General features: G+C 41.9%; 1 protein-coding gene across 1 annotated transcript in view; it reads left to right on the plus strand.

Annotated features, from left to right (window-relative positions):
- Positions 1 to 22,471, plus strand: part of LYPD6B (LY6/PLAUR domain containing 6B) — an 81,930-nt gene extending 59,459 nt beyond the window's left edge. Inside the window, exons 2-6 of the mRNA XM_034786556.1 lie at positions 4,919 to 4,998; positions 7,081 to 7,235; positions 8,469 to 8,567; positions 12,781 to 12,911; positions 19,236 to 22,471. Coding sequence (XP_034642447.1) covers positions 7,121 to 7,235; positions 8,469 to 8,567; positions 12,781 to 12,911; positions 19,236 to 19,400 — 510 coding nt within the window. The 5' untranslated portion in view covers positions 4,919 to 4,998; positions 7,081 to 7,120 and the 3' untranslated portion in view covers positions 19,401 to 22,471. The remainder of the gene's footprint in view (positions 1 to 4,918; positions 4,999 to 7,080; positions 7,236 to 8,468; positions 8,568 to 12,780; positions 12,912 to 19,235) is intronic.
- The last annotated feature ends 1,387 nt before the right edge of the window (positions 22,472 to 23,858 follow it).

Genomic DNA, 23,858 nt, shown 5'->3' on the forward strand with positions numbered 1-23,858 from the left:
TCCACAAGATCAGGCGGGAGAAGGCCATAGTCATTCTGGTTGCCCCATTCTGGCCATTCCAATTCTGGTTTCCTCCACTTCTTTGCATGTTGACTTGTCCCCTGTGTCCCCTGCCAGCTTTCCTGAAACTCCTCACGCAACACGGCGGGATCAGGCATCCCGATCTATACACAATTCACCTCAGAGCTTGGTTTTTGGATGGGCATTTTCGCTAGAATGGGAATGTTCCTGGGAGTACAAGACATCCTTTCGAGCAGCAGGAAAGAGTCCACAAGGCATTCCCATTGGGCCAAGGGGAAGTGCTTCACCTCCTGGGCCCAACAGAGGGGCCTTGTCCCTGAAAACATGGACATTCCCCTTTGTTTAGACTACCTCCTCTCCTTGAAGATGTTGGGACTCACTCTGAACTCCATCAAGGTCCACACAGTGGCTCTTAGTACCCACCACTCCATCCCCCCACTCTCCCCATGGAAGGCCACTCCATATTTACGCATCCATTGACTGCCAGATTTTGAAAGGGTCTCCTCAGAACCTTCCCACCCGTCCAACCTATTGCTCTTGAGTGGGACCTCAATCTCGTTTTCTTGATGTTAATGACATTGCCCCTCAAGCCACTGGCTTCCTGCTCCCTGTCCCTCCTTTTCATGAAAGTCATCTTCCTAGTAGCTATTACTTCCATGAGAAGGGTAACTGGGGGCCATGATGGCGGATTCCTCCTTTCACCATATTCCATAAGGACAAAGTCTCCCTGAATCTGCACCCCAAGTTTCTACCAAAGATTGTATCCCGGTTTCACCTCAACTAACCCATACGCTTACTTGCTTTCTTTCTGAAGCCTCATGTCTCAGTGGAGGAGTGGTGCCTTCACTCTCTCAATGTCCACAGGGCCTTGTCCTTTTACCTGAAGAGAATAAGACCAATCAGGAAATCCCCTAGACTGTTTGTTGCTATAGTTGAAAGAATTAAGGGGAAGGCAGTCTCCACACAGAGGATTTCTAAGTGGATTTCGTGATGCATTACACTTTGCTATCAGTTGTCAGGACTGCCTCCACGCCTTGGGTGAGAGCCCATTAGACGAGAGCACAAGCATCGACTACGGCCACCCTGCACAATATACTGCTTCCAGACATATGTAGGGCAACCATGTGGAGTTTGGTACATACCTTCACTACGCATTATGTCTTGGTGCAAGACTCTGTGACGGATGCCTCATTCGGCATGGCTGTCCTCCAATCCACCATTCCATCCTCTTCCTTGTACCCTTCTCCAAAATAGGTACTGCTTGTTAATTACTCACAGTGGAATACAATAGGGACCATCACTCGAAGAAGAAGAGGAGGTTACTTACCTGTAACTGGAGGTTCTTCGAGATGTGTGTCCCTATCTGTATTCCACTTCCCGCCCTCCTTCCCCTTTGCTGCAGATCTGTTCAATTTGTAGAGAAAAAGGAAGTGGAGGTGCAGCCTGGTCTGCCTCGCCCTTTATCACCACAGTCAAAACCATAAGGCAAAACAAGGGTGCATGGGCAGACCAACGAACACTACTACTTTCAAATTCTCTGGCTCCGGATGCATGGTGCGCATGCAGAAACCTTCAGTGGAACACAGATAGGGACCACATATCTCCAGTTACAGATAAGTAAACTCCTCTTCCTGACTGGTATAAGCTCCCAATGTTGGGAGATGCAGATTTTAAAGTCATTACATTGTTCTACATAATTGCTATTATAGGTCCAGGATTGAATTGCTTGCCTATCCCTGCCCTTCGGCAAGTGTAATTCTTTGACAAAATTCAACATTTGCAGAGCGGAGGAGGAAATGTTCTCATGGCAGGTTCTATTTTTAAAAGAGGGAGGGAAGGAAGGAAGAAGGGAAAAGGTGATTCAAAGATGATCTGAGCCTTGCAATTTTAAGAATAATTTTCATGGACACAGCTCAATGGACAGAGACCAGGTTAGACAGTGAAAGGTACATGATAAATCATCATGTTAAATAGGTACCACTTTTTCTCATGGGTAGGGTTGCCAGTTTTGGTTGGACATATTTCTGGAGGTTTCATCACATGACATAATCTTTAATAAAGATTAATCTTTAATTTCTGGAGACTCCAGGACAATCCTGGTTAGCAACCCTACTCATGGGGTGTGTATGTGTCTACCAATGTAGGCCTCAATCCAGCAAATGCTTTGGTGGGAATACTCCCATTTCTAATATTACTCACATCCATAGGTGTTTGCAGAAGTGGGGCCATAGTGTGTGCATTAGATTGCCAGTATTCCAGTGCCCACATATGTCTATCACCCTTTGTCATAGGCAGCAGGTGGCCAGGGCTAGAGCAGGATCAGCCCTCACCCCCTCACCTCCCAAATCTATTTTTGAGCCACTCTGCTGTCCGCATGCTTGTCCACCTCGGCCCGTGAAGGGTGTTATGGGGAGAGGGCCCTGCCTGCCTGCTGGATTCCTGGTATGTGGAGCTATATTCTTGAGTCCCAGCAGGGGATGCTGGCTGCTGACCAGTGCTTCTCATGAAGGTTCATTGCAGAGAGAGAGTCCTAGGGGAAGGGCGGGGCAGGGCGGGGGGAGGGGAGAAAGGGAGAAGAGTTTTGGGTGAAGGAGGGAGATCCTGAGGCCCTGTGTTTGGAGTGGCGTGGGGAAAAGTCCCTGCCTGTGCACGGATGAGAACCCGCCCTTCTGTATTTGTATTCCCTAAAATTTTCCATTTGACACAGGCTATGTGATTTGAGCAATGGGAACTGGGATAGGGTGGGGAAATCTTGAATTTGTAGAACACCGGCACAGGTGTAATTGTGCTTCTATGTGCTACCCAGGTGTATTTGATAAAGTTCACTGGTTTTGTAGATCTTTCTTTATAGAAAGGCAAATGTTTCCCAATTTGCCAATACAAACTAAAGGAAATGTATATGAGGCAGATAAACCTCACTACTGCTGTGCATTGAAATGGTTCAGTCCTTCACAGAGCAAGCATAAAACAATAGGCTTGCTAGCTCAGCTGTCAGAAGTACATTTAGAGTCAAGATTGATTAAAATTGTCCTGACTAGGTAAAAGCAACTAATCTGTGATATTTGAAGAGCATAGCATGGGCTATTTAATGAAAGAATGGAAGATTAATTGTTTGCATTCGGAGCAAAAAAACAACTGAGTTGGGGCAGTGCCACCAAAATGTTCAAAGCATCATGCAGGGATTCAGGGCCTAATTAAGTGTTTAGCCCTTATGGGTTTGATGCAAACACTCAAAATCGATGTGAGTTTAAACATGTCATGCTGCCCGTCTAAGGGGTGCAGGGATTGAGGTGGAGGCATAAAGGCAACTTTGTCACCCCTGTCCTGGCTCAAGTTAGAGCAGCCTCAGGGCAGACATAATTTTAGGGGTGCACCAGTGGCCATCCATGTCCTTACCCTAGTATGCCAGGGACATATAAGGGGTATGTGCAGCAGGGAGGGCGAAGGGGATGCTGTATGTGTGAATGACCTCTACTGCTGCAGAATCCCACCCTGCCCATTTAGGGCAGCTTAGTTCCCTTTGTGCAACCAGAGTGACCCATATGGTATGTTGTGTGAGTGGGGACTGGCCTCTGTATTTGTAAAAATAGGCAAATTGGAAAAGAGCTGGCTGTTTAAATGGATCATAATTAGGATTAATTAATCTCCCCTCCTAGATGTTCTAAATGCACACACTGGTGCTCTCATTTGAGAGCTAGGGGAGAGAACCAAGTTTTAGCCCCAATGTATCTTGACCATTTAATTTGATCATTTAAACAGATAACCTTTTTCTAATGTGGCTGTTTTTAGAGGAAGTGTATCTTTATAGGCAATGTATTTAAATGGGGATTTACTTTGAAGACCTTTTACAACTGCACTTTTTCATTTATCCTGGGGTGGTGGTATGGCTCTATTAATGAATGATGTCATGGCAGTGTTTGATTTCTTCCCTTGTGCAGTGCATTGAAACCTGAGCAGAAAACTTCAAGTTTACTGTACGCTGAGGATTTTCTTTAGCTTTGTCAGTGAAGCAAAGAAGGAACTCATCACTTTTCTCAATGGCTCTCTCAGAGGAAAGGAACTGAAAAACTTCCATCTCTTGACACGGATAATATGTTGATCTAGTAGCAAGAACTGAGACACGAGCCGCATGATTTATAATGTACAGGGTGGGAAAAGAGCATAAGTGGTGTTTCTGCCATGGGACCTTCTCCAGGCATTGATTTAAAATAAAAGCAAATAATACAGAACACACAGAGAACTTTTGGGGGGCTGGTGCTCTCTCAACAAATGTTGGTTCAAACCATTCGTTCTAGGAAGGATTAAATGAGGACAAAATAAGCCAGATGACATGCTGGGACAATGGTAAATTGTTCTAGGGTCACCATCCTGTTTTTTTCCCATTGTTGGTTCTGAATTCTATGGGGTAATCCCAGGCTCTGCAAATCTATCTTGCAGAATATTAAAGGGTCCTTAAATAGACTTCAGCACCCATGGAACATTACTGCATCATGACATCAATTTACAACATTGTGATGCAACGTTATGTTGATTTATGCCTTGCCAGCAGGAAAGTATCACTCATGACACACACACTTGTCCCATCTGTTAAATGTTGGGGTTTTTAGGAATTGGCTTGTTTTGGCCTTGTTTTGAAATGGGATTAGCTTGATTTTTGGTTTGTGAAAGTCGGGGTGCTTATTTACCACGTGAAAGTTGGCAACTGTGATTAGCATGGTACTCACTAGTGAATAGTAGGGTAATATAGTTCAAATCTTTTATGGCATATATGTTATTGGCCTAGATACATATGTTCTTTTCTTTTATTACCAATAATATTAAAGGCATATTTTGTCTGAGCTGACTCTTTCCCTGTGTACCGAATAATGATCACAAAGCCACTGTTTGGTTCTTTCAGATGCTTTTCTTGTGAACAATTTGGGCTCTAGTACTAGGAAGACCTGGGGCATCCGCAGGAAACAGTCCTGGAGATACACTGTAAGTTGGTGCAAAAACAGTTTCTCAAATATCTGTTAAAATATCCTAAAAATAAACATAAATTTAAAAAAATCTTTGTTCACAAAAGTTAGTAAGGCCTAGTGCACAAAACAAAACCTTCTGCCACTGATTGGTTGCAGGCCAAGAGTCTGTTTGAAGTAGTTCTTCTCCAAAGCACAGGAGCAGGAAGAAAGTCTCAGGCCACTCTCCCTTTCCCCGCAGTGTGCCACACATGCAGTTTGTGCAGCTACTGGCCTGGAGTTGACTTGATGGCACTTTGACTCCCCCCACCCCATGGACTGGGATTGACTGGAGGATTCACGAATCAGCTCTCCTTGCCCATCCCTGCTCTGTCTTCAAAGGTCTGCCACACACTTGTGTGCAGTGGGCCCCTAAGCCTGCCCAACGTCCATCCCAACCCTATCCTTCTCCATGCAGAATGTCACCATTCCACTGAATCTGAGGTCCTCCACATCCATGCAGAGGGGCACAGGATTTCCTCCATAATGCACACCTAAATGCCCGCACACATATTTCCTCTGCACTAACACACACAGGGGAGAGGACTTAATGCCTGAGCATGCAGGGGATAGAATTTACTGGAACTGGCTAAAAAAAGAAAAGTAGCATGAATTGTTTGTGAAAATGTCTGCAAAAAATGTGTCCCTGTTTTTCAAAGAAAAACGTTGAGTTGTGAAATGATATCAACCAGCGCTAGAATTTACGTGCAAAAGCTCAGGAGACAAATAGAGTTTCACACTGAAGACCTATGACCTGTGCATGCAGTTGCTTGAAAAGTATGAACACAAAGCGGAATGTGTACAAAAGAGGTTCGGTGGGGACTGCAGTAAAGAGTCCAAGATGATTGGACTCTTTACTTGAAGTGCACCAGGGTAAAGGAATGACAGAATGCTATTAACGGTTCTCCCTCTAATTTGTGGTTATGACGACAGCTTGCTTCGGCTTTTCTTTGAGGAATACATTTTTTTAAGGATAAATTAAATTGTAAAAACGTATTTATTTAAATACCATGCCAGTCAGAAGTGTGCTTATGAAAAACAAGGACCAACAATTTAGACCAGATTCTGCACTGCTGTATATTGGCATAATTCATTGATGTCAGTAGTGCTACACCAATTTATGCCAGCTGGGATCTGGCCCTTTGAGTTGAGATTTTACATTGGTGATGTAAAAAAAGACATCTGAGATTGCATCTTGCCTGGTCTACAAATATTTTCATTTTGTCAAACTCGTGTTATAAGCAAGATAGGAAAGTATTTTTCCATGAACGCTAAGGGTAGTTCTTCACTGCAATAAAAGACCCTGTGGGGCAGCCATGACTGACCTGGGTCAGCAGACTTGGGCTTGGGCTGTGGGGTTATGAAATAGCAGTGTAGATGTTCAGGCTAGAGCCTGGCTCTGAGACCCCACGAGGGAGAGGGTATCAGGGTCTGTCTATATGGGAATAAAAAACCCACGGCTGGCCTGGGTCAGCTCACTCAGGCTCGTGGGGCTGAAAAATTGCTCAACATCTACACAGCAATTTTTAGCCCTGTGAGACTGAGTCAGCTGACCAGAGCCAGGTGCAGCCATGCTGTGGGGCTTTTATCCTCTTGTAGACATATCCTTGGGCCTGGGTTCCAGCCCAAGCCTGAATGTCTTCACTGCTACTTTTAGACTTGCAGCCTGAGCGCCCATGAGCCCGTCAGCTGACATGGGGTCTGAGACTCAATGCCTCAGGTTTTGTATCACAGTGTAGACATACCCTTATAAGCCGTTTCTAAGACTGATATTGCCTGGGGGAACTCATCATGTAGCTGAATAACATAGCATACCAAAATTACTACAGTACTGATTGTAGAAATGTAGCTGTCCTGTACAAAATGCTAACCAGTAGAAGGCAGCAGCTGATCAGTTTTGAATGGCTCATAATGGTTAGTGATGTATGCTTACAGGCACTAGCAGTCCAAATCCAATCACTGAACTGTCAAGGTTTCAAATCAAGTTTACAGGAAGTCCAATGCTCCACATTCTCAGTTCTTTATGGTTCCTCTGTCATAATGTATGTTTCTTCTTTTCTAGGCACAACTATTTTAGATTTCCCTGTTCAGTAATAGTCAGCATGCTATTATTCTCTCACATGTTGGCTGTAGCTTCTCTTCAGATCTTCATCCTCTCAGGGAATTGGGCTCTAGCCAAGAACATCAACTTCTATAATGTGAGACCTCCATTAGACCGTAAGTAGCCAGTTGCAGCTTTCTTGTATTTGAGAACATAGGTTAATGTTTCAGCTATCAGCTTTTCCATTGTTATCCCTTGTTTTCAGGGCTGACTCTTAAACATAAAGTGGCTGTCTCTTAGACATTTGGGATCTCCTCTAGAGTGTAAAACAAAACATTCATTTTGGTGCCTCCTATGGTTACTCAGTATCATTCCTAACATTTGAGATACAGTCTGAATGGAGTTGAACAGAGAGGGAGAGAACTGTTCTCTTTGATTTGTACTTTGATAATAAACCGTTTCAGATTTTGGATGCTTTTACTGCAGTTTTATGTCTCAGAATGACTTAATTTTGTACAATATAAATGTTTGCAATGGACTAGCTGTTTCTGTTTGTTGTACTGCTTTTTTGGTGGGTGGAGTAGGGAGGTAGGTGTATTGAACACTTTTAAAGTTATCACTAAATGAAAGTATGAAAGTTAGTACGAAGTTAAAACCACTGTAGTAGCTGGGAAATCAGCTGTTAGTAATAGCATCACATGTCTGCTTCTTACCTTGCACTCACATTACTCTCCCTGTGCACCCAACTGGATAACAGTCTCTGTGATATAAAGGATTAAAGTGGAAAAGTAGTGATGGTTAGCAGGTGGGGTGTTTGATGCCAAGCTGCTTTAAAACTCTCGCATTTGTGTATATAAAATGTTATAAAACAGAATTTGAAATCAAACTCACTAATCCCTAATTGGCAACTTCTTGCTCAGAGTTGGGGGCAGTGGTTGGAGCTGGTTTCAAAGCAGTATCTGCCACATCTAGGGAAGCAAAAACTGATTAAATGTAGATTGTGCGACAGTGTACATGTGTACATACATAGAGAAGATATGTGTATCTTCTATGTTATAATATTGTATATGTAATGTGCAGTGATACACTCTCTCTCCATTTAAACAGCGTTTTAATTGTGAGAGAGAATGAAAAGGCCAGGAAATGTTTTAAAGTTAAAACATGATGATGTTAGTACGAGAAGTAAAAGCTTCTATGGTAAGGTATGAAATAGTTCTTATTTACCCAATAGATTGACATGAACTGTATATGCTATTCTTATACACATGTATAAATGTGTGAATGTGTGTGTGTATATATATATATATATATAAGTATTTTTGTCTAATAAATGTAAAAGCAAACACTTTTTGTATGACATTTTAATTTTTGATATTTGCAAACTTAACATACTTATTATATTTTTAAAGCCACTCCATTTCCAAACAGCTTTAAGTGTTTCACCTGTGCAAATGCAGTTGACAATTACAACTGTAACAGATGGGCTGAAGATAAATGGTGTCCTGAAAGTAAGTGTGCCTGTCTTAGGGAGATTCTTTAATTTATTTAATTTTGTTTTTCCCCTGATTCAACCATGTCTCAGGCAGCTAGTTATATAGGATTAACATACCATCACACTGATGCCCTGGGGATATATTTAGTAATGAGTCTTATGATTTCTCTTGAGATGGATATTCCAGCCATTTGAATATGCTCAGCAATACTACAAATCATGCTGAAGACCTTGTATGTTAGACTTACAGTAGAACCTCAGAGTTATGAACATATGAGGGATGGAAGTTGTTCGTAACTGACATGTTCGTAACTCTGAACAAAACATTATGGTTCTTCTTTCAGAAGTTTTACAACTGAACATTGACTTAATACAATTGGTTCCTGGCCAATGGGAGCTGGGGGGGCAGTGCCTGCGGGCGAGAGTCATGCAGAGCTGCTTTCGTGCCTCCGCCTAGGAGCCGAACCTGCTGCTAGCTGTTTCCGGGGTGTGGTGCCAGGACAGGCGGGAAACCTGCCTCTGCACCCTGGCTGCACCACTGACCAGGAACCGCCGGAGGTAAGCCCCGGCCCCAACCCCATGCCCCAATCCCCTGCCCCAGAGCCTACATCCCTGGTCCAAAGCCCTGACCCCCTCCCATAGCCCAACCGCCTGCCCCAGCCCACACCCCAAACCCCTCATCCCCAGCCCCACCCCAGAGCCTACATCCCCAGTCCAGAGCCCTGACCCCCTGCCCTAGCCCAGAGCCCCCTCCCACACCCTGAACCCCTCATTCCCGGCCCCACCCCACAGCCCTCACCCCCGCGCTCCATCCCCAGTTCTGTTGGGTCGCGGCCATCAACAATTTTCTGCAACCGGGTTGCCAGAAAAAAGTTTGAAAACCACTGCACTAGAGTATGTATAACTAAAAATTCGTTAATGTAACTCGACCATTTTGATGGGCTGGCTAGCTTGTGCTAAAGATTTTAGAGGAATTTTTGAGTACTGTAGTCTTAAAGCATAGTCACATTTTTGGGTGGATGGAGGCCTTCTAGTGATGTGTGTGCACTGAGAGGAGAATATAGGATTTGAGATTAAGTATATAGCTGAATTCAGCCCTGTATACAGTCTAGATTCAAAATGAATGATCAAAGCACAGCCCTAGCTGAGACTTCCATTTAATTACTCAAGATAGCTAGTCCAAAGCTGACTGTGAAAAGTTACAAACCGATCTCGCTAAACTGGATGACTGGGTAACATAGTGGCAGATGAATTTCAATGTTAATAATCAGAGGGGTAGCCGTGTTAGTCTGGATCTGTAAAAACAGCAGAGAGTCCTGTGGCACCTTATAGACTACAGACGTATAGGAGCATGAGCTTTCGTGAGTGAATACCCACTTCTTCGGATGCATCCGAAGAAGTGGGTATTCACCCACGAAAGCTCACGCTCCTATACGTCTGTTAGTCTATAAGGTGCCACAGGACTCTTTGCTAATGTTAATAAGTGCTAAGTAATACAGACAATCCAACTATACATAGATGCTTAAACTAGGGGTGCTGCCACATCCCCTAGCTTGAAGTGGTTTCCATCATATACAGGGTTTACAGTTTGGTTCAATGGCTCTCAGCACCCCCACTATACAATTTGTTCCAGCACCTCTGCAACTATACATATAAAGTGATGGGGGCTAAATTAGCTGTTGCCAATCAAGAAAGAGATCTTGGAGTCATCATGGATAGTTTTCTGAAAATATTCACTCAATGTGCAGCAGCAGTCAAAACAGAATGTTGGGAACCATTTGGAAAGGGATAGCTATGAAGACAGAAAATATCATAATGCCAATATATAAATCCACAATATGCCCAAACCTTGAATACTGCATACGGTTCTGGTTGTCACATCTCAAAAAAGCTGTATTAGAATTGGAAAAGGTACAGAGCAGACCAACAAAAATGATTAGGGGTATGGAACAGCTTCCATACAAGGAGAGATTTAAAAGACTGGGACTGCTCAGCTTGGAAAAGAAATAACTAAGGGGGGGTAAAAGAGAGGTTTATAAAATCATGAATGGTGTGGAGAAAGTGAATAGCGAAGTGTTATTTACCCCTTCATTTAACACAAGAACCGGGGGTTGCCAATTAAATTAATAGGGAGCAGGTTTGAAACAAACACGAGGAAGTATGTCACACAACCCGCAGTCAACCTGTAGAACTCGTTGCCAGGGGATTTTGTGAAGGGCAAAAGTAAACTGTGTTCAAAAAAATATTAGGTTAGTTTGTGGAGGATAGGCCCATCATTGGCTATTAGCCAAAATCAGGGCTGGCTCTAACTTTTTTGCCGCCCGAGGCAAAAAAGAAGAGAGCCGTTCTGCCGTACCCCGCCCCTTGAGTGCCGCTGAAATCCCCGCCCCCCCACCACCCCGCCACCCGAAGCCCCCCCCCAGTGCCGCGCCGCCCGAAGCTCCTGCCCCTCCCGAGCGCCGCACCGCGCCAGCCCCCGCCCCCAAGCACCACGCTGCCTGAAGCCCCGCCCCCAAGCACCGCCTGAAGCCCCCGCCCCCGCCCCCCCTCCGAGCACTGCCTGTAGTCCCGCCCCCCCTCCGAGCACCATGCCACCCGAAGCCCCCATCCTCCCTCCGAGCGCCGCCCGAAGCCACGCCCCCCCTCCGAGCACCACGCCGCCCAAAGCCACCGCGCCACCTGAAGCCCCGTCCCCCCAAGCCCCGCCCCCCTCCGAGCACTGCGCCACCTGAAGCCCCCGCCCCCGCTCCGAGCGCTGCGCCACTGAATCCAAAAAATAAAAATAAAAAATCAAGCGCCGCCCTGCCCCAAGGTGCCGCCCCAAGCATGTGCTTGGTTGGCTGGTGCCTGGAGCCGGCCCTGGCCAAAATGATCAGGGCCATAACCACATGCTCTGGGTATCCCTAAACGTCTGACTGCCAGAAGCTGTGTCTGGTGATGGGATGGATCACTCGAAAATTGTCTGTTCTGTTCATTCCCTCTGAAGTATCTGGCACTGGCCACTATCAGAAGACAAGATACTGGGCTACATGGACTATTGGTCTTGACCCAGTTTGGCCATTCTTATGTTATCCTCCCTCTTTGTAGTTTTATGCCAGATTAATCTAATATGTATCATAAATCTCTATCAACACACTTTGGATTCCTGTTTTCCAATCCCTTTTTCCTGTTTTCCCGGTGCTTGTGAAGAAACAAATAGTTTTATTAGGTTGTCTTTATACTTCTAATGTAATGTTGGTCTTGTTTGCATTTCCTCTGAACTTAGTGATTAACATATCCAACACTGATACATGGTGGGAAAACAGTTTGCACTGTCAAATTCCCCTCTCCAAAGCCAGTTATTACCTTAGTACTGTCTCCAAGAGTCAGCTGTTCAGGGGTAAAGACTATTTCTTAATTCAGTCCCGCAGTCAAAGCTAAATGTGCTACCAAATCTACCATCAGTCCTAGTGTCTTTTGAAAAGTTAACATAGGAGCTGAAACAATTACTTCTAATAATTAGTGCAGATTTGTTATTTAGGGATGACTTTATAAAAGACAGCTAGCTATATAAAAGGTCTAATGCAAGGTTTATGCTAAGCTGTAGGCATACATCATTGTTGCATGTGGTTTCAGATGTGTTGTATGTGAACTCTCAAAATGGAAAGTGTCATGTTAGTGCATCCATTGGTAGTGCAGAAACATTTGGCAATAAGACCTGCAGATCACACTTGGAAGAGAGAATAGCAGGGTCACTGAAACTAAGGAAGGTAACGTACCCCAAAGAGAGGGGAAAGGAGGAAAAATGTTGGAAGAAGGGGAGTTGGGGGGTAGGGGCGAGGTGGGGTGGAAGAGTGAAATGAAAAAGGTAAAGAAGTCTAAATGGAGGGGAAAGAGAATGAGAAGGGAGTGCAAGAGGGAAAGGAAGAACCAGGAGAGCCGCTGCTAAAACTAGCTAGCTAGAGATGAAGTGTTAGATACACAGTACAAATCTCAATGGCCTTCTTCTTCATAAGTTGCAGTCTAGGTGCCAAATGGCCCATTTAATTTAAGGTCTAGCTAATACATCATGACTGTTAAATGACAAATTTTTTGGAACATAATGCCATCTTACTGCTCTAAACCCCACACAGTCTAACTTTTCTCAGTGCAAGCACTTTATTGTAACTTGTCATTTAGTGAAAACTTTTGAAGTATGTGAAAGAGAACACGCTGCATGAAAATAAACCTAATTTTGATTTATTTCTTAGATACAAAGTACTGCTTGACAGTTCATCATTTCACAAGCCATGGAAGGAGTACATCTGTGACCAAAAAATGTGCTACCAAGGATGAATGCCGTTTTGTTGGCTGTCATCCCCACAGAGAGACAGGCCATACAGTAAGCATCAGTTTTTGTAATGGAGAATGTTTGTTTTAAGACATTTTAAATAAGGGTCCTGTTCAGCACTTGTTACTCAAATAACTACTGCTGGAGTGAATAACACCTGCCAAATGAGACTATTTAATGTTTGTCAGGGCTGGGTCATGGGAGCCGGAACTTGTAGTCAGAGCTGGGGTTCACGGTCAGGAGCCAAGGGTCAGCTGGGTCAAGATACTGGGAGATCGGAGGCATAATACAAACTGGAGATCAGAACCACAAGTCAGATGCCATGAGCCAAGCCAGGTCAGGGCACCGGGAAGTCAAGTCAGGGGAGCCAGGAGGCACAAAGTACACAGTATAGAGCATGATGGATCACAATCATTTGGACAGCTTCCTGTTGCTGGTTTAAGTAGGTTGGCTACCCTGGCATGTCAAGGGTAGAGCCTCAAACTGGGGCTGGGCGTCCTGGGTCAGCAGTTGTCAGCAGGCTGCCAAGTGGAAGGTTGAAGTGTGGCTTCTCCTGTAAACCCTGTAGATCTGGGTTTGAGGCCCCTGGATCATGAAAATGTTTTAGTAATGGAAGTCAAAGTTCTAGAACAGGAGCCAGATTAGCACCTCTTCCTATTTTTCTATGAAGAAGTTAAGCTGTATTTGCGAGGGACGGTCAAATTCTTGAGTCAAATTTAGCTCAATAACACCATTTATTATGGTAATTATAACATCAAGCTACCTTGTAGGGGATCAGAGTTCCAATTCAAACTTGGCCATTCCTTTTCTAGATGTCAATTGGCTGGCTTGCTCATAAAAGTAGTAGTTTCCCTTTGGAGAGGATGCACCTCTTGTAGCTCTATAGTGACTTCTCTGGCTAGAGGCAGCCATGTTCAGCTTTAGTCAGTCAGAAGGATAATTTCCCCAGTGTAAGTCATGGAAACAAAACAACACTGGATTTAGGCTTGGAACTTGCTATATTTCTTTGGACAGAAGTGTCAAAAAAAGCACGGCTACGTTAAGGGGCTGGTGTAAGTTAAAAGGACCCACGCCTTCCAAACCACAAGGGACTGAAACAAAAGCTATATACCATTGTCTCATTCTGGGGTGAAATCCAAACTAGTGAAGGGCTGTGTCACTGCCTGCTCCACAACCTTGGAAGCTCTCAATGCTTTGCCATCGTAGCCCCAACCAGGGCCACTCATAAATGGCCTAACAGCATGCAGGTCACACCCGGAGTGTCTCTGTACAGCTACAGCCATGGTCCAGCAACTCTGACTCCAGCAGCCTATCAGCAACACTTCAGTCACACTCTGTCTTCTGCCAGCCTCGGTTACTACTTGCAGGGTGACTCCGACATGCTCCCAGTCCTAAACATTCCCATAAACGTGTTCTGCACTGTCCAGCCCTCTTCTGGACAGTTCAGATATCAAAGGTCCATTGCCCCTGTAAAGGGTCAATATCCAACAGTTTGCTACTTTAACTGGAGTTACCAAACACTCAGTTTAAACACACACTGGATTATTTTAGATAAAAATAAAACAAGTTTATTTACCTACAAAGAGAGAGGTTTTAAGTGAGTACAAGTATAATCTATTAGTCAGAAATGGTTACAAGAGAAACAAAAGAATGCTTTCTAGTAGCTAAAACTTAACAAGCTAGACTTGGTTCAAGGTAAAATCCTTACTACATGTTCCCAGCAACAGGACAGGATTTCCCTCCAAAGTCAAGGGGCTGGTTCTTTTGTCATCTTAGGAGAAAGAGAGAGAGAATTTGGGGTGTTTTTGCCCCTCACTTTTATAGTCCAGTCACCCTTTGAAATACGTTTTCCTGAGGGTTCCCCCTAGATAAAGTTCATTCCAGCCGTGAGAACGGAGACATGGACTCCTGTGGTGAAAGAGATTCCATGTTGTTGTTTGCTAAATTGCAGATCAATCTGTTCCTGCCCTCCCTTCACTGCCAAAGAATGGCCACTTGACCAGTGATTGCCAATCAACTTTGGCATCTGGCTAAAGGCATCAGCTTGTCATTTGTCTTTGAGAAACCAGTTTACCCCCTCCACAGACTTGTCTGGTATACACACTGTAGTCAGAATTTCAGCTTATGTTCATAACTGTTAATATTCATGTTTTACACAAGAATATTGATCTGTTTATTAGTTTTTAAATGATACCTCACAAGGTATATTTTGCACATAGATTAATACAATAATGTGTGGGGTGTGAATAGAGAGGTGATTTTGATCACAACCATTTGTAAGTGGAAAAAAAATTACCTCAACGTTTGTTGATATGTCAGATTAACAAGATACCAGACTTTAACACCATGTCATTCTTATTACCACATTGCTTTTGTCCCATTTCAGTTATGACCTAATTTTAGCATCTGGTAAATTACAAATTGCTAAAATTATAGATGATTACTTTATATAGGTGGTATAAACCATTGATTTCTAGTCCAATTCACTGTAAAAATGAATATCTTTATTTTTAAAAATATAGAATACAGTATAATGTTGAAGAGTTGTGTACTAGTGTGTTATACATACTGACTGACATAAACAACCATTGCTATAACTCTTGCTTTTGAAAAGGAAGTATAGCAAACTTTCTAGTGTGACAGACCCAGACTAGTGGGGTACAGGAGTCTGGTAGAGGGCAAATGTACTGGCCACTGGATGAATAGTTTTCTGTTCCCTGAGTGACCAGAGCAGGGGCTGCCCTAGAGCAATCAGGAACCTGCTAGAACCAATTAAGACAAGCAAGCTAATTAAAACACCTGGAGCCAATTAAGAACTTACTAGAATCAATTATGGCAGGCAGGCTAATCAGGACACCTGGTTTAAAAAGGACCTCACATCAGTTAGTGGGGGGCGTGCAAGGAGCAGGAAGTGAGAAGGCGTGCTGCTGGAGGACTGAGGAGTACAAGCGTTATCAGGCTTCAGGAGGAAGGTCCTGCGGTGAGGATAAAGAAGGTGCTGGGGGAGGCCATGGGGAAGTAGCCCAGGGAGTTGTAGCTGTCACGCAGCTAATACAGGAGACATTGTAGACAGCTGCTATCCACAGGGCCCTGGACTGGAACCCAGTGTAGAGTGTGGGCCTGGGTTCCTCCCATCCCTCCAACTCCCTATCTGACACAGGAGGAGTTGACCTGGTCTGTGAGACACACCAGAGGGGAAGGTCTAATTTGGAAAGGGATCTGACCTGTCCCCGACCCTCTAGGTGGGACAACAGAGACTGCGGAGATTGTTCTCCATTTCCCCCATGCTGGCCAGCGATGAGGTTAGCTGAGTGAATGGCAGGTTTGAGTCTCTCTAGCAAAAGCGGCCGAACTGAAGACTGCTGTGAATCTCTGAGGCGAGCAAATCCGCCAGAAAGCGCAGGACCCACCAAGGCAGAGGAACTTAGTCACACTAGGTAAAATGGTTAGGATGTTTTATATCCTATATAATACAGAACTGGAAGGATATTTTAGAAATCAGTGTCTCAGTAAAATCTTTTAGCAGGATTTGAATGATCTTTGTGTGTAAGATTTCAGATATATTGAAGATAGCAGACAATCTGCATGTTAAATATGAAAGGACATATATATGTTGCATTTGATCTGAGCACAGACTCCCGTTGATGTCAATGATTGTTGGTGGATTGAAGGAAATATATGGCCTTTAGGAGCTCCAGCCTATCTTATGCTGCATTTTATCTTGTAAAATATACTATTGTTCCTTTGCATACAATGCAAACTGCAGTGTGGAAATGGGTACACTCTGCAACTGCTCAGGTAAGGAACATCAATTTCAATGTTTCCCCAAATAAGCTACTAGTGAAGAAGATGATGAACATTAACAGTTGTTCTCTAGCACTGGAAATTTGACAGAAGATGCAAATGTAAAGATCAAAATACGAGATTATGCTGTATAAAAGCTTAAAAGGGAAATTAAACATGATCATAGTCTATTTTCATTAAAAAATGTGTGACAAGAAAACATTCAAAAGCATGTTTGTGCTTAATACATAGGAAGGTGATAATTATGGGACGCTTTCCCTACTTTCTTATATGTTGAGAAATCTGTCAGACATAGCTAACCATTAACTATCATCAGATCATGGTAACAGGAGTCCATTAATTACAATGCATGATAATGAGCTGTGAGAACACTGCCGTGCATGATTTTGCAGCCGTAACTGATAGGCCAATTCAGATCACAGGCTACCAGATGGAAGTAATTAATATTGCTGGTTGGGAATTTCCTGGTAAAATGTTTTTGTTTTGTTTGTTTTTGGGTAAACATTGATTTTGTGAAAACAAATTATTTGTGGGAAAGGGTCCGTTTCAACAAATCTGATTTCCTAATTTTTTGGGGGGAAATGGTTGAAAGGACTTTTCATTTCAAAATACTAGTTAATTTATTGTATTATTTTTAAAAAGGTCAAAATCTAAATGAAACATTTTGATTGGATTTTAGGTTCACAAATTTTTTTTGAGACTTTGACTTTTTGTCAAGATTCAGGGTGGGAAAAAAATTGCAAAACCTTAAACTCTTGTGGGACAGGAAAACGGTTTCCTGCCCAGCAATGGTGATTAGCTTATTTTTTAGTAATAACTAGGGCTGTTGATTAATCGCAGTTAACTCACGCGATTATCTCAAAAAAATGAATCATGAATAAAAAAAGTAATTGCGGTTAATCACAGTTTTAATCACACTGTAAGCAATAGAATACCAAGTGAAATTTATTAAATATTTTAGGATGTTTTTCTACATTTTCAAATATATTGATTTCAATTGCAACACAGAATACAAAGTTTACAATGCTCACTTTATATTATTATTTTTGATTACTAATATTTGCACTCTAAAATTATAAACGAAAGTATTTTTCAGTTCACCTCATATGAGTACTGTAGTGCAATTTCTTTATCGTGAAAGTGCAACTTACAAATGTAGATTTCTTTTTGTTACATAACTGCACACAAAAACAAAATAGTGTAAAACTTTACAGCCTACAAGTCCACTCAGTCCTACTTCTTGTTTAGCCAATTGCGAAGACAAACAAGCTTATTTACATTTACGGGATATAATGCCCCTGCTTATTATTTACAATGTCACCTGAAAGTGAGAACAAGCGTTCGCATGGCACTTTTGTAGCCGGCATTGCAAGGTATTTACATGCCAGATATGCTAAACATTCGTATGCCCCTTTATGCTTTGTCCACCATTCCAGAGGACATGCATCAATGCTGATGATGCTTGTTAAAAAAATGTGTTAATTACATTTGTGACTGAACTCTTTAGGGGAGAATTGTATGTCTCCTGCTCTGTTTTACCCGAATTCTGCCATATATTTCATGTTATAGCCGTCTCGGATGATGACCCAGCACATGTTGTTTGTTTTAAGAACAACCGCAGATTTGACAAAACGCAAAGAAGGTACCAATGTGAGATTTCTAAAGCTAGCTACAGCACTCGACCCAAGGTTTATGAATCTCAAGTACCTTCCAAAAATCTGCTAGGGACTAGATGTGGAGCATGCTTTCAGAAGTCTTAAAAGAGCAACACTCCGATGCGGAAACTACAGAACCCAAACCACCAAAAAAGAAAATGAACCTTCTGCTGGTGGCATCTGACTCAAATGATGAAAATGAACATGCATCAGTCTGCTTTGGATCATTATCGAGCAGAACCCATCATCAGCGTGGATGCATGTCCTATGGAATGGTGGTTGAAGCATGAAGGAACATATGAATCTTTAGAGCATTTGACATGTAAGTATCTTGTGACACTGGCTACAACAGTGCCATGTGAATGCCTGTTCTCACTTTCAGGTAACATTGTAAACAAGAAGCAGGCAGCATTATCTCCTGCAAATGTAAACAAACTTGTTTGTCTGAGTGATTGGCTGAACAAGAAGTAGGACTGAGTGGAATTGTAGGTTGTAAAGTTTTACATTCTTTTATTTTTGAATGCAGATGTTTTTTACATAATTCTATGTTTGTAAATTCAACTTTCATGATAACGAGATTGCACTACAGTACTTGCAATGGGGGAACTGAAAAATACTATTTATTTTGTTTTTTACAGTGAAAATATTTGTAAACAAAAATAAATATAAACTGAGCACTGTACACTTTGTATTCTGTTTGTAAATGAAATCAATATATTTGAAAATGTAGAAAACATCCAAAAATATTTAAATAAATTGTATTCTATTATTTAACAGCATGATTAATCATGATTAATTGCAATTAATTTTTTTAATTGCTTGACAGCCCTAGTAATAAACCTTGCAATTGAAAGCATATACTCTATAAACTTCTGTTGCAGTCACTCCTGCCTACCAATCTCCTTTTTGTTAACAGGAATGCGTTTCTTGCTGTGAAGGGATGATCTGCAATGTAGAAATACCAACCAATCAAACAAATGCAGTGTTTTCAGTAATGCATGCTCAGAGGAAATCAGATGGCAGCAGGACGACAATTAGCATTCTGGTGCTTGCATCAGTCATAACAATTATGTTGTTATGATGCAGCTTTCCATGTGCCAAATGTCATTCAGAGGGATAAACTTTATGGGCTCTAACATGACGCTATAAGAAGAATGTTTCAGTTTGAACAAAGTCTCCATCCCCCTTCAGATTATAGAAGATGGTAGGAAAACATGGACATGCACATCATGAAATTTGTTGATCATTTACTGAAAATTCTTTCAAAGAGTCTGAAGTATTTAAAAAAAAAAAAACTGCTGACCAGACACTGCAGTAGACTTTAACCAGTTATCTGAATTCTTCATTTGGTGGTGGAAGCGTGTATACACTCTGCACATTACTTGAACAAGGAAACTGATTGTCTGTAGGCAGTCAATGGACCAGGTGAGATAAAGAGGTACTTCTAGATGCAAAAGCTGTGCCAAGCTTATCTCAAGAGAAGCCACTTTTTTTCATAACTTTGTGTATTGACTTGTTGTGTTGAGTCTCTTGTCTGCCTTATTGATGAGAAAATGGTACGTTTAAGTTCATCCTTAACATGGTGTTCATGGAGAACTGTACATTTTCCAACAAGGTGTCTAAGAAATATACAAAAGTGCCTTTTTAAATTCAGTTTTGGTCAGAACTTTCATGTCCTATGGAAAAACTGAAAAATATTTGTAAAAATTTTTTTTGTCTCTCCTACTACAACATTGTGACACCTCCTCAGATTATACAATGATGAATTCACACACACACACACACACACACACACACACACACACACACACACAAATCCTAACAAAAGATGCCCAACTGCTTAGGTTCCTATAGGTCTCTATTTAGGCATGTAACTAAAAGCGGTCTGATTTTCAAGAGTGCTGAATACCTGTATCTCTTTGATAGGATTTGTGGGTGATCAGTTCTTCCAGATTCTTCCAGTGGTTCTTCTCACCACTTTTATTTAGGAGTCTAATGTTAGGCACCCAGCTTTGAAAAGTATGGCCTAAGTTTCTAAAAATAATGTTACCGGTCTTACCTTTGTTTTCATAGCTGTAGTAGATTTTTTTTTTTAAAGCCTGGTTTATTGCATATTTTGACTAATGTCGCACATCTGACCAGTTGGAAAAATTAGAAATGGTAGAATTTAGGTTACTGTTGCACGTTACAAAAAAATCTGTTTTTCTTTGTAGGCCTTGCAATGAACAATGTGTGTGTCATATTTATGTGTATTCTCATCCCTCTGGTTCAAGGGCTGGATACTTTCAGATTCACTGTCTCTTTCATATGAAGAAGTCAATCCTGAAGACTGATAGAAATTGATTTCACTTATTTTCAGTCAGTATTCGGTCTGATTTGCAACATACGCCAATGTTGACTATTTTTGTTGTTAACATTTTGGCTCAGATTCTCTGTGCTTGAAAACTCCCTGATCCTGTGGACCAGCATTTGTCAGCCTGGTCCTGAGCACAACCTCAAGCCTCAAGGCTCCCAGCAGCCTCTGGGACCTGGGCTGATGGTTATGGATGGAGGGAAGTTTCAGCCATGCCTCCTTTTTTGCCCAAGCCTGCACCCAGAGCCTTCACTTACTGGATCCACCATCCCCTTTGCACTGCAACATGGTCATGAGTCTGACCCATACAGTTGGAACAGGGCACTGTATTGCATTTTTTGTTTCAGAATTTTTTTTTGGTACTTTATTTGTGAATTCACCACTAACAAGTTAGACTCTTTGGATTTCTCGTCATCTTAGTTTTCAACAAAGCTTTCTGTTTAATCAGAATTGGTTGAAAAATTCAGGGGAGGGGAGAAGTTGTGAAAATTTTGTCCAAATATTTTTGTGGGATTTTTAATTGAAATTTTCAGTGCAACATAAAGATTTCATCAAAAATTGAATCTCTGAAAATTTTGTCCAACTCTGTAGTTTCAGCCTGTGTGTGTCAAATCTTTTGTATATCTCTCTAACTTGTTTAAGTACACTTAGCTATTTTAATTTTAATTGGCAATTGGAAAACCTCCTTCGCTGATGTTTTCAAAATTGATGATGGTCTACACCAACAAATATCCAGAGAAGTTCTTAGAATGGTGACCCTTTTTCTTCTATTTTTCCTGTATGCAAATATGTGACATGTCTAAAATCTATCTCCATGATCTGATGAAGAGGTACTTACAAAAAATAATTTAGAGTTGCAAAAAGTTACAGATGGAAAAGATCATTCACTCCCTTTGCTTGCCAATGCAGGGTTCTTTCCTGCCATCTAAATCTAAATATTTCAAGCAATGGATTTTTGAAATCATCTTGTGGAAGACTGACTATTCCAAAGCCTAATAGATCAAGCTATAAGGAAGAATTTCCTAGTATTAAGCAAAATGTTTCTTTCTTTAAATGTAATGTCTTTAATGCTTCTTTAATTGTTATATCAGTCTAGCAGGTAATGACAGCTATAGCTGAGATCACAGAACACTTTCCATTGTTAGTTCCTGGTTTTAGGTTTCTGAAATATTCTCTTTTGGGCTGACGTTTTCGGGACTTGGTTCTCTGCCCTAAGTGAATTCTTCAGAAAACCATTGAAAAGATTTTGCTTTAATTTTATTGAACTATGAAAGCATGTAAGAATACATTTTCCTGACTTCTGCCTCTTAACCTGCACACTCCCACCACTGGCCAGCCCTCCAGGTGCTCCCTCAAATTCTATTCCTTGGAATGATTTGTGCAGTTGAAAATGACAATATAAGGCTTAACAAGGCTTGTGGCCTTAGATGAGATTACTGTAAATAGTTTAAGAAGTTCTAAAACTTTAGATTTGTTTATTCTGCAAATAAGATTCCAAACTACACAACTTGGGAGCAGAGCTAGGATCTTGAAGTACTGGCCAGAAGGTTGGCCATGCTTATGCTACTTTAAGATTTTCTTGAAGTGATAAGATTATCTCCTGTGCATGCAGAGGTGAGAAATGCAATTGACAATAATAAGAGACAGTAGTTCCTCACTGGCAGTCTGGTGCTTGTTAAATCTGCACATGTGCAGGCTGCTAATGACATTGATAGGCACTAGTTGGCCTTGGTTAATTGGTGCCTGCTAGTTATAACACTGTTTTTTTCTTTTTAAGAAACCTTAGGAAATAAATGCAAAAAATGTCTTTTTAAGTGGATCAGGAAGTTGAGGCAGCATCTCCTGTCCCAAGCTCTCTATGTCTCTCTCCGTCCGTGTGCCCATCCTGCTCTATTTGGAGAAGGGGTAAGCGAGGTGCAGGAGCAGGGGGGAGGGGGAAACCCTGACATTAGCCCCCGCCCCCCAGCAAGCAGGAGTCTCTGGGAGCAGCTCCAAGGCAGAGGGCAGGAGCAGCACATGGCAGTGGGGGGAGGGACAGCTGAACTGTCAATTGATAGCCTGATGGGCGGCTGCAGCACCGGAAACTTAGGGGAGTGGGGAGCTGATAGGGGGGCTGCTGGTCCACCTTGGTTCCAAGCCCCCACCAGCTAGCTGCAATGGGCTGCTCTTCCTGCAAGCAGTGGACAAAGCAGGTGTCTGCCAAACATTAGAAGGGAGCATTGCACAACTTTAAACAAGCATGTTCCCTAATTGATCAGCAACGTAGCAATGAAACAACTTTAGCCGGGACGACTTTAAGTGAGGAGTTATTGTAAAACCTCTATATTTGTGATTGTCCAAGATAAAATACATACTTGTGAATTTAAATTCATAGAAAAAGATTGTATTATAGTGTTCTAGTATTAGAGAAATAGGATGTGATTACATAATTTAAGACTGCATCACAATGGGATACAGCGGTTTCATATTAAACCTTAGCTTTCACATTTTTGACTTTATAAGGCTTGCATGTGCAATCATGTTATATTAATGTAGCATTTTTGTATTTAAGAAATAGGTTAAAATATGGCCTACATTCTGCCCTGAGTTATCAATATGCAAATCCTATTAATTTCAGTGGGAGCATCTGGGGGCACCATTTGACTCTAGGAGTATGATTTTCAGTAGCTAGGCATTGCATGTACTTACACACATGAATTTTCTCCTACCAAACAGACATTAAGTGTGGTTGCATTGTCATCAGTGATGGGCTAAATGTCTTTGGATGCAGCAAGCAATCATTAAAATCAATGAGCACTATATTCAAGTGTATCCCAGGACAGAACAATCCCTTTGTATTATGCTTTGAAATAAAATTAAATATATGGTGTGAAATCCAATCCATGGAGTTATACCAAGGTTGAACTGCTATGACGATTAAGCTATCATGACCACAAAATGGTTATTCCAAGCTTATAACGAATAGGACCCAAAAAGGGTATTGCTCTTGTCTTTGAAGTAATTTGTACAGTTAAGTGGTAAACAGTTTTGTTTAAATATTGCATTTTTACATTGTACTAGGCACAGTCTAGAGTTGATTGTTTTTTCAAAGTTTGAATGTATTTGTAACAAAACATCTTCACTATTCAATGTTTGTGTCTGTATCAGTGTTTCTTATCTCTGTTCCTGTTTTAAGCGTCCTTTGAA

The sequence above is a fragment of the Trachemys scripta genome, chromosome 11, assembly GCF_013100865.1.
Source record: "Trachemys scripta elegans isolate TJP31775 chromosome 11, CAS_Tse_1.0, whole genome shotgun sequence".
Lineage (NCBI taxonomy): Eukaryota > Metazoa > Chordata > Testudines > Emydidae > Trachemys > Trachemys scripta.